At 40.8% G+C, this 17,458-nt stretch overlaps 1 protein-coding gene across 1 annotated transcript in view; it reads left to right on the top strand.

Annotated features, from left to right (window-relative positions):
• The window catches only part of PEX6 (peroxin 6), a 49,763-nt gene extending 44,666 nt beyond the window's left edge, over positions 1–5,097 (top strand). The window contains exon 16 of the mRNA XM_089163570.1: positions 4,603–5,097. Coding sequence (XP_089019696.1) covers positions 4,603–4,692 — 90 coding nt within the window. The 3' untranslated portion in view covers positions 4,693–5,097. The remainder of the gene's footprint in view (positions 1–4,602) is intronic.
• The last annotated feature ends 12,361 nt before the right edge of the window (positions 5,098–17,458 follow it).

The following is a 17,458-nucleotide window of genomic DNA, read 5'->3' as shown; positions in this document are numbered from 1 at the left end:
CAAGGTCTTCTATTGTTACCTAGACTAATTTAGGCGTTGGAGGCGGTTCCCCGGCCAAGACTTGGCCGGTCCGTTCTTGTTATCTTTGTGAGTGCAAGCATCTTAGCTATTTTTATTCGGTTGGAGAAGCCTCCAAGAGATTATTCATCTATCCGACTCTTGAAGAAGTTCTAGACGCCAACAGGTATGATAAGGCTTGTGGCAGCGCTCCCACTTGACTACTTCTTTAGTTAATTTAGGTTTGGAAGAGATGGTGTTCATAGACTGAAGATCAGATTTTTCCACAATAAGAGCATGGAGCATAGCCAAACGATGACTTTCCTCACACTGAACAAGAGCATAGGACTGTTTCAGTGTGGGAAAGGGAGAATGGCTCAACAGTTGCACTATGATCTGATCATATTCTACATTCAAACCAATCAGAAAATTATAGACTCGAATCTTATCAACATGCTTCTTATAAGCAGCCACACCGTTAGGCTTAGTGGGCTGGTAATCCCATAGTTATCTAACTCCTGCCAGAGAGATCTCAATTCAGCATAATACTAAGCTATAGTTAATTCCTTTTGGGTAGTCTCACGCAGTTTCTTTTGTAGCTCATAGACCTGTGCATCATCCCCTGATTGTCCATATGTCTGTGTAGTAGCCCTCCAATTCAGGGCTGCTGTATCAAACAATAAATATCTATGGGCAAGATTTGGATGCATAGAATTCAGAAGAAATGACATAATAAGAGTTGTTTAAAATCCAGTAATCCTGAGAAGTGCTTGCAGCTGTAGGCTTGACTGTAGTGTTCATAATGTGGCCAATAAGTCCTCTTCCAACAATAGTTAGAAATGCTGAATGAGACCAAATCAAATAATTTGTCCCATCAAATCTTGCCGAAAGAGGGGTAAGGTTAAGGTAATGTTCATAACCAGTTGGAGCAGTAGTACCATTAATTGTTACATGTCCCCCCCCCCTCTTCTAAAAAGAAAAAGAAAAAGAAAAACTGTTATTCTTCAGCCCTTCGAAATAATTGAAACATTGCAGGAATTGGAAAAAAACTTCAACAATCGAATAGGTTTAGGTTTTCATAGAGGTAGCTTAAGGGACAACATCGATTCGTATAGAATCACCTCAAAGATGCTGCCCTAAAAAGGGCAAAAAGGGGGTTATTGCTGGCGGTAAAAAGAGATCGACACTACAAGCAGCAGTAAAAGAGAGGGAGGGGGTTGCAGCTGTTGCGGTGGCGGCATTAGAAGAAGAAGAAGAGAAAGAGAGAGGCAGCGGTAAGGTGGGAAGTTGAGAGAGAGAGAGAGAGAGAGAGAGAGAGAGAGAGAGAGAGAGAGAGAGAGAGAGAGAGAGAGAGAGAGAGAGAGAGAGTTCATTTTCCTTAATCAATTTTTGGCTCTGTTACCATGTGGAGAAAAATGATTTAGGCTGAATGCTTGGATGATCAATGTAATCTCAATCCCTTTATTTATAGTTGTTAGAATTTCAGCTCCTGTAATCAACGTAGGGACTGAAAGGAAATTTAGAAAGAAGAAGAAGAAGAATAGAGGAAGACTGAAGAAGAAGAAGAAGAAGAAGAAGAGAAGGGGGAGAGAGCTTGTTATGTATATGTTGGCCCTCCCCTAGTACTTTATATATAATGTAAAATCAAGTCTCTGAGTTATAGCAAAAAGGAAAATTACATGTTGCATAAAATCTCCTAAATCTACTAAAAATGAAACTAGCTTAGGGAGATTACTTGTCGACCAAGCAATAAGAAAAAAAAAAAGTAACTAAAATAGAGAGCAACTAAAATAGAAAGTAACTAAAATAGAAACAAAAGGACAATATGAAGTATTCAAAAAGGAAACTCTAGGCTGCAGCCAGGGTACGAAATATAGCTGACACAAGGGGTGTTGGTGGATGGAGAAACCACCGAAACCCAGAAATGTCGGCAAAATATTGCCGACATCTAAATGGGGTTGTCGGTGTGGAGAAGACAAGAAAGTGAAGAAACAAAAGAAAATGCAGAGGACAAGAGCAATGGCCAAAGATCAACTGATCAAGTCAGTCTTTCTTTCCTTGATCGATATTTCTTTCTTCCTTCTCTTCAAGAAAGGCCGTTGTCATGGCAGTCTTCAGGAGGAGTTTGAGGAGCGAGAGAGAGAGAGAAGACGGTGCAGAGAGTGGGAGAGAGATAAGAGGGTGTAGAAAGAGAGAGAGAGAGGACAAATCTGCATCCGCTCGATCCAGCATAGAAGCACCTCCCGCGCCTTTGCTTGATTGATAATCTCCAACTACAAAGAGATTCAAACCGCCGGTGCATCAATTTCGAGGTCAAAATCTCTGAAAGAGAAAGAAGATGAGAACCCGTGAAAAACGAAGAGAGCAGATGCAGATATAGATTATAAAACTTTGATATTTTGAATTTGGGTGATTTATCGCTGATTTTTGGCAAATCTCATGTCACCCCCTTGTGTCGCGTCGGGTCCCAACAACACGGCGATATGTCGCCAACATATGGTACCATAAAACTTGGGTAGCAAGGCAGCATTTCCATAATAGAAACTTCTCCAAGAACAAACATGTATTTGTTGCATCAACTATCAAGAATCCAAGCTTTGGGGAAGAACACACATACCAAAACTTCAAATGAGCTTTGGTCCACTACAATCCATTAAAATAGGACTGTGGAAGGATAGAAGTTTAGAATAAACAATGGGGTTGGGAAGGTCAAAACTTGTGAAACTACATTGGCAATTGAAACTGAGAAATGTGAAACTCTCAGATCTTGGTCTAAACCAGTAACTTAAGAGTAAAGAAGATGGACCAAAATGGTCCAACTCGGTCGAACCCATCAAAACAGTCTGTTTCGGTCGAAATTTTGACCATAACAGACCTAGACACAATACTTCCATAATTCTCAGATTTCGCTGAAGTCTCAGCGAAACTTGAAGATTGTTTGGAAACAATTGCTTGCTTTTTCCTCCATTTGTCCCATGATAGTATCACACCTATAAAGCTGCCTCTTCTACTCAGGTCAAGACTCTTACTGTTGTCGGTCAATCTTGAACAAAGATTCATTTCCAGAGAGTAGAATTGAATTTACACTGGAAGAAGAAGTGGTTTTTCTTACGATTCCAGCCCAATAGAATTATGCACTTTGGTTGCACCTGGATGTTTCTCCTTAAGCGTAGTTCCCTACTTGGTAGAACATCCCTAAGACATCTCCAGGCTGTGAAGGAGTGCCTTGGGATTTGTTCCAGGCACTGCTGCCCACCTTGTCCATCCTAGGAGAAATCTGTTTGATGGGCTCCCATGCTAACTTTGTTGTAAATAAGCCTGTACCTGTACTTCTCCACACCACTAGGTCTTGCTTTCCAGCTCCGATTCTGTCTAAATTTGGTAGATTCCTCCAAACTTTGAATAGAGCTGGAGATCTGCCTGCACTAACCCGTCATTCACCATTCTGTGGGATTCTAGCCACCCTTTCCAACTGTTGTGGTCCAGCATTACATCTGATGTGCCCCATGTCTCTTGATAAGGACTCCCTATAGTGGCATTTAATTATATGATTCCATGGATTCCAATTCCATGGAATCATGAATCCGACTTTTAATAACCATTTGGTTTTGTCAAAGGATTTGCATCAGGATCAACTATCACGTTGAGTTGTGAATTTAGCTAAAATTGGAATTATTTGACTTTCATGGTTTGAGGTAAATCCATGGATTCCTCCACATTGACCCTGAGTAGCAAAAATTGAAAACACCCTTGACTCACATAATCATTGGTAATTTCCAAGATGAATCAGTTCCTAGGATCTAGGTAACCAAATAGTTAACTATACTGAACTGTGATTCTATGGATTTTGATTTCATAGATTTGAAATTGCGATCAACACAAGCTTTGATAGAATTGAGGAGCCAAATAGGGTGCCAATTGTCTACCACATGCAGGTTCCTTTCCCGTTTCCCATCAAGTGTTGGATCATTGGCTTTGCCTTGTCCCCGTGTTTCAGATTTTCCTCGGTACCCAAGAGTGATTATGAGGTGGTTCGACAATCTAGATGGAGTCCTTTTTTTTTTCCAGGGATCTGGTAGCTTTTAATACAGGGGGTGTGGGAACATTACATATACCACCAGGTGGGGTCAAATTTTGACCTCTTCACTAACAGGTGTTGGTCATTGCCAATTGAGCAACCCTTTGATGGTAGATTGAGTCCTTTAAATGCAGTATATGACCAGTGGACCCAAATACTGTTGTTTTTAGAGGGAACCTCCACACCAGCTTGTGGCAGTTAAATATAAAATTCAAAACTATAGACTGAAGGTGTGGATCAAATCATATGGTCTGAAATCTGAATAGTCTGGTTGTCAGTGTAGATGGCTGGTCCACTAACCTGTTATGGTGGTTTGACCACAAAGAACCTATAGAGCATCTGGGTCCAATTACTGATGGGTGATCAGTCCAGCTTCGTCACATCTTGTTTCAGTGTACCAGGAATATACTATATCCAGCAGATACATTTACAATATCTTAGTGCGGCATGTAGAGTAACTGGAATAATTGTCATTTTGCTAAATACTTTTTATTTTTGGTCACATTACTTTTTTGGGTCTTCAACAGGTTTTGGGTGAACTGTCTCCTTCCTTGTCATTAGCTGAACTTAAGAGATATGAAAAGCTACGTGATCAGTTTGAAGGAGCCTCAAGATGAAAGTTGAGTTTACCAACAGGTTGCTGACCATCTGTCTGTTTCGAATGTTCCAGAGTATCAGTTGCTGCTGGATCTCATCCATCCTTGAAATTCAGTGTATGCCTGATGTTGCTTTTCTGTATGAAGTTATTGTCACTGGCTTGGTGCTCTAAAGGATTGTGATGAAGAACAAAGTTAATTGGCATTAGCACATGAATGTCGAGAAGCCAGTGCAGTGCCATTTTTATCCCTGATTGGATGACTACCATAACTGGTGGAAGACCTACAGCGTGGTGAGACTGGTTTAGCGTGTCTCTATTGTATGATGAGATTCTTCTTTTCTCATATATCCTGTATCCATTTCAACCGAAGCTTTGTGTAAACCATGTAATGTTGTCTATAGACCGAAGTTATCAGATAGTGAAAGATACTACCATCACATGGAGCATTTTATTGCCCTATAAGTTTTAGGGTTGTGCGTAAAACATCACCATATTAAATGAAATTTCTTAAATGGTTGTTAACTAGTCATATGGTGGAGTATGAATAGACCATATAGATTCGACCAGGTTTGATGCGGACCGACCATGGTCTGGTTGAACCATTGACAAACCAAGGTTTATAATCGTATGATTTGAGCAGAAGGACGTTAGTAGAGTTCAACTGTCCTTGGGAGTCCTCGGAATAGACTCATAGTTAAATACGGAATGTTTAGATCCGAGGATCAAGTAATTAAGGTCTTTGACAAATTACGGAGTCCATATTTGGTAAGAAGTCATGCTCGGATGCAACGGCTACAAAAACACGGCAGATACGACTCCTCTAGGAAGTGGAAAACAATCATAGAGTTCAAGTTGAACTCTATAATTGCACCAACAAGGTAACCTCTCTCAAATACTATATAAACTTGCACTCTTACCATTATCAGGTATGCACTATTTGGTTATTCCCTAGCATTTTGAGCTTTGCAATTAGTATCCTTTTCTTCTAAAGTCGTGTGCTTTTACTGACTTGATCGTGGGAGACGATGCTTGACCAACCTGGTCGAACTCGTGTTTTGCAGGTTGATTCACCTGCACGTTGAACAAGTGTTTGGAGCAACACCTAAAACCAAATGGAACTGTAGCGATTCTATATTTATTTAGAGAAATGGAGAATAACAAAAAGATACAAGGATCGGCCTGAAACCAGCTGATACCATATAAATTCCTCAAGCCAGGGACTTCATTAGTCAATTTTTGAACTACAATTGATTGTTTTTCCCTATTATAAATGTCTAATAGACGTTTCCTTTGGAATTGATGTAATGTGTTGTACGATCATTATAACAATGTGATTGTTATTTGGTTTTCTTGGGAATAAAGACCAGCTTTGGAGCAGAATTTGCTGTCCAAAGCTGGTCTCAGAGAGAGAATGCTCTTATAAGAGAAGGAGTCGGATCTGTCAGCCTTGTGGATGAGTTGAACCCTTGCATCTATTGTTCCTTAATTTCAGTCTGAACGGTCCCTTGGTATGCTCTTTATGTCTGATCAGTCCCTTGTGAGGTCACCATGATCAAGACACACCTTCCATTGGAGACTAGGCAAAATGCTGATCTGGAGTAATCAGCCACATAGTAACCTTCAACCATCAATGAATGCCCAAATTGATATTCTTCTCTTCCTTAATGGATCCTTTAACGAAGATGGGTAGTAACTGTTAAGGATAAAATTGGTTACTCTGTATATACCAGTCCAAACTCAACCAACCAGGTTTGTTACTTATAATGATTCGACCACACGGTTCATGGTAGGACCGACCACAACGTCAAGAGTACCCGAACAACATGCTTAGGGAACCTGACACAGATAAACTCCTAGCATCTATTAACTTCTTGGAGTGATAGATCAAGTAAAGAACTCTTCATAGAGTTATTCTCCTTGAGTAACTTGTCTTAGAGTCATATTCCGAATCTGACTCTGCCATTTGACATTATATAAACACCTCAGGTAAACATAATGGGGTAAGCATTCATATTCTGTGAGATCAATTACTTGAATTCTCTATTAAGTAGTTGAGATCATACATTGGTACTGACTTGCTTGTCGGAGACGTACCTCGACCACACAAGGTCGATCACGTATTTTGCAGGATCTTGACAAGGAAGGACGAGCAGGATTCCGTATCAACAATTGGCAGCCGTCTATGGGAAATTGTATCAAAGAGTCATGGTGCGAACAAGATCAAAGATCGTGAGTGAAAAAGAGGTCGAGGATGAGGTCAACAAGGGAGATTTCTTGCCAAAAATTATTGGAAAATCCCGAGCAAAGGAAGGAAAACTCTGATCAAAGGGAAGAGATTCCCGATCAAAGGGAGGAAAATCCCAATGACAAAGGGGAGAATCCTGAGCAAAGAAAGGAGAATACTGAACCATTGGAGCAATTCAGTCAAGGTGCAATAGTAAATCAAGTTGGTGGACTCCAGAAGCAACAATCTGAGCTTTGAAAGGAGATTTCATCTCTAAACGAGTTGGTCAGAATGGCCATGCGTCATATAATTGCACCAATGACAGGCACCAAAGAAAATCCGAAGATACCAGAAGAAAGCTAGAATGACCTCTTAATTATTCCCGACCAAACACCTCGACCATCTCAAGGAAGCCGACAAAAGCTGAAAGAGAAGGTTGGCGAAAAATCCCGAACACCAGAAGAAGCAATTCCAAAAAAGGATCCTCTGAATGACAAGGATAGTGATCAAGGTAGTAGTGCTGATCCAACCAAAGATCCAAAAAACAAAAGAAACGATCCTGGTCCGAGTAAACGTGAGGAGCACATGAACAAACAGATCAAAGAATTAGACGAGAGATTAAAGAAAATGAAAGAGCCGAACAAAGACGAGCTATATGCTTTTCTGAAAGAGGATCCTTTCATCCAAGCTATATCCGAAGTGGAGATGCCAAAAAGCTTCAAGTGCCCTACTCTTACCTTGTTCAATGGATCGCGATGCCCAAAACACCATATCACACGCTACAAATCGACAATGTCTACATACAAACACAATGAAGCAATTATGTGTCAGAGTTTTCCGGCTTCTCTGACCGGTGCTGCACTGGATTGGTTTTTGGCACTACCAAAGGGTTCAATAAAAAGTTTTGATCATCTAGGTCGAGTATTCGTATTACGCTTTCAGAGCAGAGTAGGAATGAAGAAGAAAGAAGATACTTTGTTCTCTATAAAACAAGGTTGAACAGAGTCCATACGAAATTTTCTTGGCAGATTCAACAATCTTACCATGCAAATTGAAAGCTTGGACAATAAGATTGCTTTCCATGCGTTGTGCCAGGGACTTACCCATGAAGGGTTGCTCGAGCGACTGCTCCTTGATATGCCAAAAACATATGCAGAACTAGTCGAAAGATGCCATAAACAAGCGGAGATATTGAAGACTCTAGAATCTCGGAAGAGAGAGCCAAGGGTTGAAAGAAGAAATAGTCGAGAACGAGCACCTCCGACCAGAATGTTAGGGATAAGTTTGACCAAGAATGGTCGAGTAGAACCCTAGAAAAATCAAGAGGTCGGCAATCTTCCACTCAATGTAAGAATGTCAGAGATCTTGATGCAAATCAAAGATCAAGGACTTCTCAGGTGGCCGGGTAAAATCCGAGCACCACCAGGAAATCGTGATAAGAAAAAGTACTGTGAATATCATAAAGATCACGTTCATTGGACAAACGATTGCAGAAACCTAAAGACGGAGATTGAAATTTTAATCTCTCGAGGACACTTGAAGAAATACATCCAACCTAAGCAAGAAGGTCGACCACAAGACAAGTCTGTGGAAGAGAGGGAGATCGGATAATAAAGAGGAAAGAAGAAGTCCGGCCAAACGCCAACCTGAGGCGGATGAGAATCAAAGAAAAAGAAGTCCAATATACACTGTATTCGGTGGCTCGGCGGAGGAATCAAACCGACAGACAAAGAGAAAGGCACGATATAATGGAAATACTGAAACCAGTAAAAATATATCGTTGAAACCAATTACTTTTTCCTCTAAAGATCTACAAGACATCACAATCCCTCATGATGATGCTCTAGTAATCAAAGTTACCCTGGCAGGAATTGAAGTTCATAGAGTTCTAGTAAATATTGGATCCTCAGTAGATATATTATTTTTGGAGGCATTCAGAAAGATGAAATTAAGGGAGGATATGCTCATTCCATGTGAAACCCAACTTTACGGTTTCACAGGTTCGTCCACCCAAGCAGAAGGTACGATTAGATTAGAACTGCGGATCGGAGAACATCCAAGAGATAGGGTCATACAATCCAATTTTATGGTCGTATGAGACTTATCAGCATATAATGCTATTCTAGGACGACCAACTCTTTGCACGCTCGAAGTAGTGGTCTCTTTGTTGCACATGAAGATGAATATCCCGACCACAGAGGGAATTGGAGAATGTACGGCCGACCAAAAAACTAGCCGGCAAAGTTACAACAACTACATGCCAAAGAAGATAAGGACGAACTCAACAATGACTATTGAAGTCAGGGATGATCGCGATGAAGAAACTTTGCAAAGAGCTGAGCCAGTGGAAAAGCTAGAAAGAATCTACCTCAATCCCTACCAGAAGGAGCAAAGCACCATGATTGGGTCCGAACAAGAAGCAGATTTCAAATCAAAGCTCACCGATTTTCTAAAGAAAAATTCTGACGTATTCGCTTGGTCGGCTGAAGATATGCCAGGGATTGACAGGAAGGTTGCTAAACATAAACTCTGTATCGATCCACAGGCCATTCCTGTGGTTCAAAAAAGAAGAAACTTCGCCATTGGTAATGTCACATCCACCCAGCCGGTACCCCATTTGGAATACCCGGGATGTGATCCACAGTCCAAGGATCAATGATCTGAGGTCCATGCCTCCCACATACACGGTAACATAATCATGAACAATAATAATCAGTGGTAAAAACAATTAATACTAAGTATCATGAATAAGATAAGATTAAATAAATCAGAGTGTGGAAGACAATAACAGTAAAGTATAATCAAAATCATAAAGGCGAGAGAGGGTATGATAACCACTCTCTCAGAGCAGCGGAAAAGAAGTGTGATAACGTCAATTACATGTCCAAGTGTCAAAAGATAATCTCAAAGATAAGTTAGTTACAAGACCAAGGTTCCATAAATACACCAGGGGAATGGGGCACTAAGCTAGGGTTTCTTCTATACTAATGGTAGTCTCCTCAATAGTACGGATGAAGTAAACCCAATGCATGCCGCTCCCGCAAGACGTAGGCTAAACCCGGTGCGGAAAGCGGAGTAATCCTCCTCGGCTCCAATATACGGATCCTCACCGACGCCACTACCCGGAGGGTAGTATGTGGAATCATAGTCCACCTCAAAGGAGGTGCCATCGTAGTCTTCGATACCTGGAATATAATCTAAAACATTTGCACAAAAGGAATGAGTTCGAAGAACCCATCAAGGAAGTTATTCCATAATTAGAAATCATACACATTCAGAACATATTATAATGCAATGCGATATGGAACATATGATGCAAATATGAGTCTAACTCTATGAATGCTGGTCTCTAGGGTAGACATGCTTTAAGTCATAGCACCGTACTTCTCTGGGTCATCAGTCACTCTCCCATTTCCATATCTTGGGAATGCCCGGGAAGATCGGTAAAGTCATCAAAAAACCGTGGTAAGGGGATCGGTCACCGCTCTCTCACAATCACCATTTGGTCAAGTACTGGCGGCATGTCAAACAAAAGCCTAGCCCAATGCAAGTCATCTACTCGAGTCGGTCAAGTCGATTCAGATACGTCCATTCCTCGCCCCCGGTGATCCTTTCCGGTATCCTTCACACTAGAGTCAGCGAAATCCCGGATTTCGGACTCATCAACCCTATTGGTCATCCACATATAGTAAACGGGAAGCTCTCACGTCCTCTCACGGATTGGTTACCGGTCTTGAGCGCCCGGTGAGCCCAAGTCTATCCATATGCAACTCTACCAATAAATGGCCCCTTTCGGGTATCCGTAGCATGGTTTATGTCCCCTACCGGATTGGTTACCGGCCTAGAGCGCCCATCCAACCATACACTACCACGGGTTGTTCGGTCTCAATGCCCTTCCGATTCGGGTCTGACACGACAAGGATAAACCTAGCCACCCAACTAGACAGTCCTATGTATGTCATCCAATAACCCGGGAGAGTGTCGATATGCACCATCGGAGAACATCCCATACTATTCCCTCCGATGCCCAAGGACCAAGATGTCGGTATGGGACACCCCCCAATCCCAAGTCACACGTAAGCAATCACATATCCAATCTCATCATTTGTCATGCATCCAATGCATATCCATAATAGTAATTAAATCATGATATTGAAATGAATCATTATAAACATAAGCAAATCAAAATGATAAAGTAACACAACAAGAGTATAAAGATTTAAATGCTACTGTTCTAACACATATGTAATAGTCTTATAATGATTGAAAGAAATCAAGAGATTTCATTCTTTAAATAAAACACAATTTAATATTTGATGACTTATATGTTTATGGAGATAACCATCCTTACCTTAGATGAATTGATGATGAATTGCGAATACCAAGAATAGTCCAATAGAATTGTTAAGGCCCTAAACAAACATCAATAATAAGTTAGAAAAGAAGTCGGGAAGATCGGATGTTAATTGGATCAAAATTGGCCAAGGTTGCTGTCTGCCAACATTTTGGTCGATGGTCTTTGGTCGATGGTATCGACCAAAAGGATCGACCAAAATTTCCTTCGAGACAGAAATGTGGATTTTCATCCGAAATGAGTCTTCCGGTGTTCGGATCAATCTGGAACTTGGAAGCATACTTAACAATAGTAGTAGGACACTATAAATCAAGAAATTTACCCAATCCAATGGTCTAAACAAAAAGTCCCAATTTGAGCTATCAAGTTAAAGTGATAAACATCATGGCATGAGTTGGAATTGATTGCATTGATGAGGAATGGCATGTAATAGTTAGAGGAACTAATAGAAATTCGATTGGAATCATATGCCAATGTTAAGCATGAACATAATACATCCTATAACTCAATTTGGTACCAAATGGCATGATGTTAATAGATAAATCATAGAATACATATGCTAGGCATGAGATAGAGGCATAGCATCAATGAATAGCTAAGGAAATCATGGATTGAACATGAGTAGACACTTGGAGTGGTGGTTGCAAGGTTGCAGCACCATTCCCAATGTCTCATCAGCAAGGTGGCAATAGAAAAGAGTAGAAAATGGTAGGGTAGAGAGTGGAATGGTGATTCATACCTTAGTGTGGAAGATGAAGACAAGAATCAATGATAAACAAAGAGTTTTTGATGAGGTGCCCTTCACACTAGCCAAGGAGCTGCTTTGGGAAGCTCTCCCCACGTTTCCAGATGAAAAAATGATTGCAAAAGGGCTCAACTCGAGGTTATAATAAATAGAAAAGGAATATTCCATGGAATCATTAACTTGGCAGACTGGGATATTTTGGTCGATGGTCCTTGGTCGATGGTATCGACCAAAAGGATCGACCAAAATATTTCCAGCAGAAAGCTAAGGTTTAGAACAACAACTTCAAGTAGGGATTTGAAAGGCTATACAAGGTCAAATTGAGTGAGGTTTTCTTCCACAATTCAATCAAGGAGTCTAGTTTCGGGGAATACCTTCGGATTGTGCACAGGAGGTCATTTGGTACATCAACTATATTAATCTTCTCCGATGCGCAGACTTTCCTTAAACATTGACAATGCATTTAAGCAAGGGGTATCATTGTCAATGTCCATGGGCTCAGTCTCTGAATTATGATCATCAATCAGAATGGTCCATAAATCTCTTTTTCCACCGCTTCGGGTCTTCGGACCTGAATACAACAGTGGATCCGGGTCAGGGTCAAGGTTAGAATAGGGCTAGATATTACAGGTAATCATGAAGCCATTCGAACCGAAGTACAAAAACTAAGACAATCTGGCTTTATAAAGTGAACTGATCACCCAAAGTGGCTAGCTAACGTGGTGATGGTCAAAAAAGCAAACGGGAAGTGGCGGATGTGTACTGATTACACAGATCTCAACAAAGCTTGCCCGAAGGATCACTATCCACTCCCAAGGATCGATCTTCTCATAGATGCAACGACTGGGCACGAAATGCTCAGTTTTATGGATGCGTATTCAGGATACAATCAGATCCTTATGCATTATGAAGATGAAAAACATACAACATTCGGATGACATGCTGGTGAAAAGCATATCAAAGAAAGATCATCTGACTGACCTAGCGAAAGTATTCAAAATACTTCACAAATATAAGATGAAGCTTAACCCTGAACAATGGGGTGTCTTCTGGAAAATTCCTCAGATTCATGGTGTCTCAAAGAGGAATCGAAGCCAACCTAGAGGAAATCAAGGCAATCTTGGAAATGAAACCACCAAAAAACATCAGAGAAATCCAATGTCTGATTGGTCAGATAGCAGCATTGAATAGGTTTATTTTTAGATCAGGGGAAAAATGCTTGCCATTTTTCAAAGTTTTAAAGCAAGTAGTGAATAAAAAAGGCAACATCTAGAATGATGAGTGTTAGGAAGAATTTTAGGAACCAAAAGAAAAACTATCCCGACCACCTTTGCTCGTGATGCCTACCAACAAAAAGGAACTACAATTATACTTGGCTGCATCATCGGTCGTGGTTAGTGCTGTTCTCATGCAGGAAGAAGGTAATATACAACAACCTGTCTATTATGTTAGTCATGTTTTAAATGATGCAGAAACTCGCTATCCAGAAGTGGACAAGCAAGCATTGGCGCTAGTTGTAGCAGCCAGAAAGCTCCAACCATATTTCCAATCTCATCCCATTACAGTGATGACAAATTTACCACTGAAAAAGATATTGCACCGACCAGACCTGGCAGGGAGGTTGGTAACATGGGCGATAGAATTGAGCGAGCATCAGATAGACTTCAGGCCCCGACCAAGTATCAAAGCTCAATCCCTAGCAGACTTCATTGTTGAAACACAAGAGTTAGGCCAAGATGATATCGAGCAAACTGCAGAATCAATTAAAAGATGGACTTTGTTCGTGGATGGGTCAAGCAATTCACAAGGAAGCGGAGCAGGCTTGTTAATGAAAAGTCCAGGGGGGTTTGAAATAAAATATGCCCTTCGTTTCAAGTTTAAAGCATCTAACAACGAGGCTAAATATGAAGCCATGTTAGCAGGGCTAAAAATGGCCAAAGCTTTAAGCGTTCAACATCTAGAAATCAAAAGCGACTCACAACTGATTGTAAATCAAGTAAAGGGAGTCTACGGAGCCAAAGAAAGAAGAATGGAGAAATACTTGAACCTAGTCAACAATTAAAAACAGTACTTCCAAAATTTGGAAATTACTCAAGTACCAAGGGCAGAAAACGACCAGGCAGATTCATTATCTCGCTTAGCCACAGAAGGTATGGATGTTTGGGCACCTGTGGTCTACTTAGAAGAGCTTATTAGCCCTAGCATAAACATGATCGACCACATGCAAATTTCAACCAAGCAAGGCTGGATGGAGCCGATCATACATTATCTAGAGAACGACCAGCTCCTAGAAGACCAAAAAATTGCTCGAGCAATAAGACAAAGAATAGCCCGATTCACAATCAGGGACGGATTATTATACAAAAGATCCTTCACCCGACCTTTTCTAAGATGCCTTGGACCACTAGAAGCTACACAAGTTTTAAGAGAAGTACATGAAGGGATCTGTGGATCTCACGTAGGATCCCGAACACTCTCTAATACAATTTTACGTTAAGGATTTTATTGGCCGACCTTAGAAGAGGATGCCAAAGACTTTGTTAAAAAATGCGACAAGTGACAGGCACACGCGAAGGTCTCCCACACACCAGCAGTTCCCTTGACATCAATTCTATCCCCGATACCATTCGCAAGATGGGGAATAGACTTGGTAGGGAAATCACCAAAAGCGTCGGGAGGAAGAGAATACTTGGTAGTGGCAGTGGACTATTTTACAAAGTGGGTAGAAGCTGAACCCCTTGCAACTATCAATACCGAGCAGATGAAGCACTTTGTCAAGCATAACATATTATACAGATATGGAGTCCCAAAAATATTGGTGACCGACCATGAAAAACAATTTGAGAATGCAGCATTCACAACATTTTGTAAGGAACAAGGGATCGAGCACATGTTTTCCTCTATAGCATATCCCCAAAGTAACAGCCAGGTGGAGGTTACTAACAGGACTATGCTTGATGGGCTCAAGAAGAGGCTCGACTAGCTCAAAGGAAGATGGGTGGATGAACTACCTAACGTGTTGTGGTCGTACCGAACAACACCAGGACGACCATGGGAGAGTCAACATTCTGACTAGCCTATGGAGTAGAGGCAAGAGTCCCAGTAAGAAATCCAAATTGGATCACTTCGAGAAATAGAATTCAAAGAAGAAGCAAACATCGAAGGAATGCAAACCAATTTGGATTTGATCGATGAGGTAAGAGACAAAGCCCAATTCGACTTGAAGAATATCAGCGAAGAATATCAACATATTATAATGCCAAGGTTCAAAATGAACAATACTTGCCTGGTGAACTGGTGCTTTGTCGAACGGCCACTTCAGACCCAACCAATCAAGGGAAACTATCCCCAAATTGGGAAGGACCATACATAGTCATATGACAAGTCGCCCCTGGAGCGTATCATTTACAAGACCCGGAAACAAGCGACAAGATCCCTTGATCATGGAATTCAAACAATCTCCGAAAATACTATCAATGAGCATAGTCACCAAGAATGTCGCATATACGACAAATTTTGTTATTTATTTCAGTTTGTTATTTATTTCACTGTGTAGACAATATGGGAGATTCATAATCCCAATATTTCAAATTTTTTCATCAAATAAATGAAGACAATCGTACAAATTGCTACTCGACTTCATATAAATTCAACTAGACGCACAGAAAGACCTAAGTCTCTTAGGCGGATAAGACCAAAGACTCTTAGGCAGAAAGACCTAAGTCTCTTAGGCGGATAAGACCTAAGACTCTTAGGCAGAAAGACCTAAGTCTCTTAGGCGGATAAGACCTAAGACTCTTAGGCAGAAAGACCTAAGATTCTTAGGCGGATAAGACCTAAGCTCTTAGGCAGAAAGACCTAGGCACAAAGACCTAATGTATTTAGGTAGAAAGTCCCAAGATTTTTACTCTTCGACAAAAAGTCCCAAGATTTATTCTCAGTAGAAAGCACCTAATATAATTAGGCGGAAAAGACCTAAGATGATTAATTTCTTAGGCACAAAGACCTAAAATATTTAGGCAGAAAGTCCCAAGATTTACTCTTTGGCAGAAAGTCCAAAGATTTGTTCTTAGGCAGAAAGGACCTAATATAATTAGGCAGAAAAGACCTAAGTGGAAAAGACCTGAGATTCTTAGGAAGGCCCTACGAATCTTAAGGAAAAAAAGACCTAAGATACTACTTAGGTAGAAAAGACCTAGATACTACTTAGGCAAAAAGACCTAAGATTCTTAGGCAAAAAAGACCTAAGATTCTTAGGCAAAAAAGACCTAAAACTCCTTAGGCACGAAAACTTCAGAGAATTTTTCATCATACTCAAAGTTATCATGCTCGGGGGGAAGTAGGTTATGACCGAGCAATTGTTGACGAACAAGTACTTGGACTTATGACCGAACAAACCCTACCGGACAGCGTGGCTTGAATGATGAACATAAAAGAAGCGTTGAAATTTTGTGATGTTCGGTACCAACAAAAACAAAGGCCGAACCCATTATAAAGACAACCAGCATACACGAATTATACAGTGCAGACCATATGTTCCATTTGAAATCTATATCCCGATCAAAGATACTTGATGAAAAAACATGAGCATTTGATTGAACTGTTGTTTACCTATCAAGTGACTACCGAACAAATACACATGTCATGAATGAGCAGTATATTATGACAAAGAAACCGAACAAATATACTTAGACAACCATCAAAGTGTTTCAAAACAAGAGAAAAAGCTATTACTGCATACATAAACAAAATAATTGTTCTTAAAACTGCCACAGCAGGTAAAACAAAGTTCTGAGAAAAGCAAGACATAAGCTACTCGGGAGCCACGTTTTCCAAAGATTCCTGGTTGCCATCAGCAAGCTTGGTCGAAGGACCGGCTTCATCTTCCTCCTCAGGGGCTAGCTCCCAGTCGGAGTCAAGAAAATCCCGAACATCCACTTCCTTCGGTAAAGCAAAGGCCTTTTTGCCAACCACCCAAGCAAGCCTAGGAATCTTGAGGTCATCATATATGCTCGGATCTATGTATTTTTCCAGCTTCTGTAGATCTAATCCTCGGAACTCCCCAATAATACTTGAGAAGGCAGCACGCGGACCATATTTGAAGCCCGGAGTAGCAACCTCAGCCATGAACGCGCGACATCCACGTGTTCGAACCCATCTCCCAACAACCTCATGACGCAAATCATTACTAAGAGATTCAAAGGAAGCCGAGCACATTTGAGCAAGTTGATCGGTTAAATCCTTGATAAATTGATCCTTCTCAATCTTCTCTTGCTCAGCCACAGAAAGTGCTCTCAGCTTTTTCATCCAAGGATTTCTTAAGATCGGTCACCTCTGATTTAAGAGAAGAAGAAAGTTCTTTGGCAGCTTTTGCCCAAGCAACGGAGACTGCTTTCTCCTCTAAAATTGTTGTGTTCTCACCGATCAAACTCTCCATCCGAGCACTCATACTCTTTATTTGT

The sequence above is a fragment of the Hakea prostrata genome, chromosome 7 (assembly GCF_041222555.1).
Source record: "Hakea prostrata isolate BN-2017 chromosome 7, UWA_Hpros_2, whole genome shotgun sequence".
Taxonomy (NCBI): domain Eukaryota; kingdom Viridiplantae; phylum Streptophyta; class Magnoliopsida; order Proteales; family Proteaceae; genus Hakea; species Hakea prostrata.
This window is presented reverse-complemented; position numbering and strand designations above follow the sequence as displayed.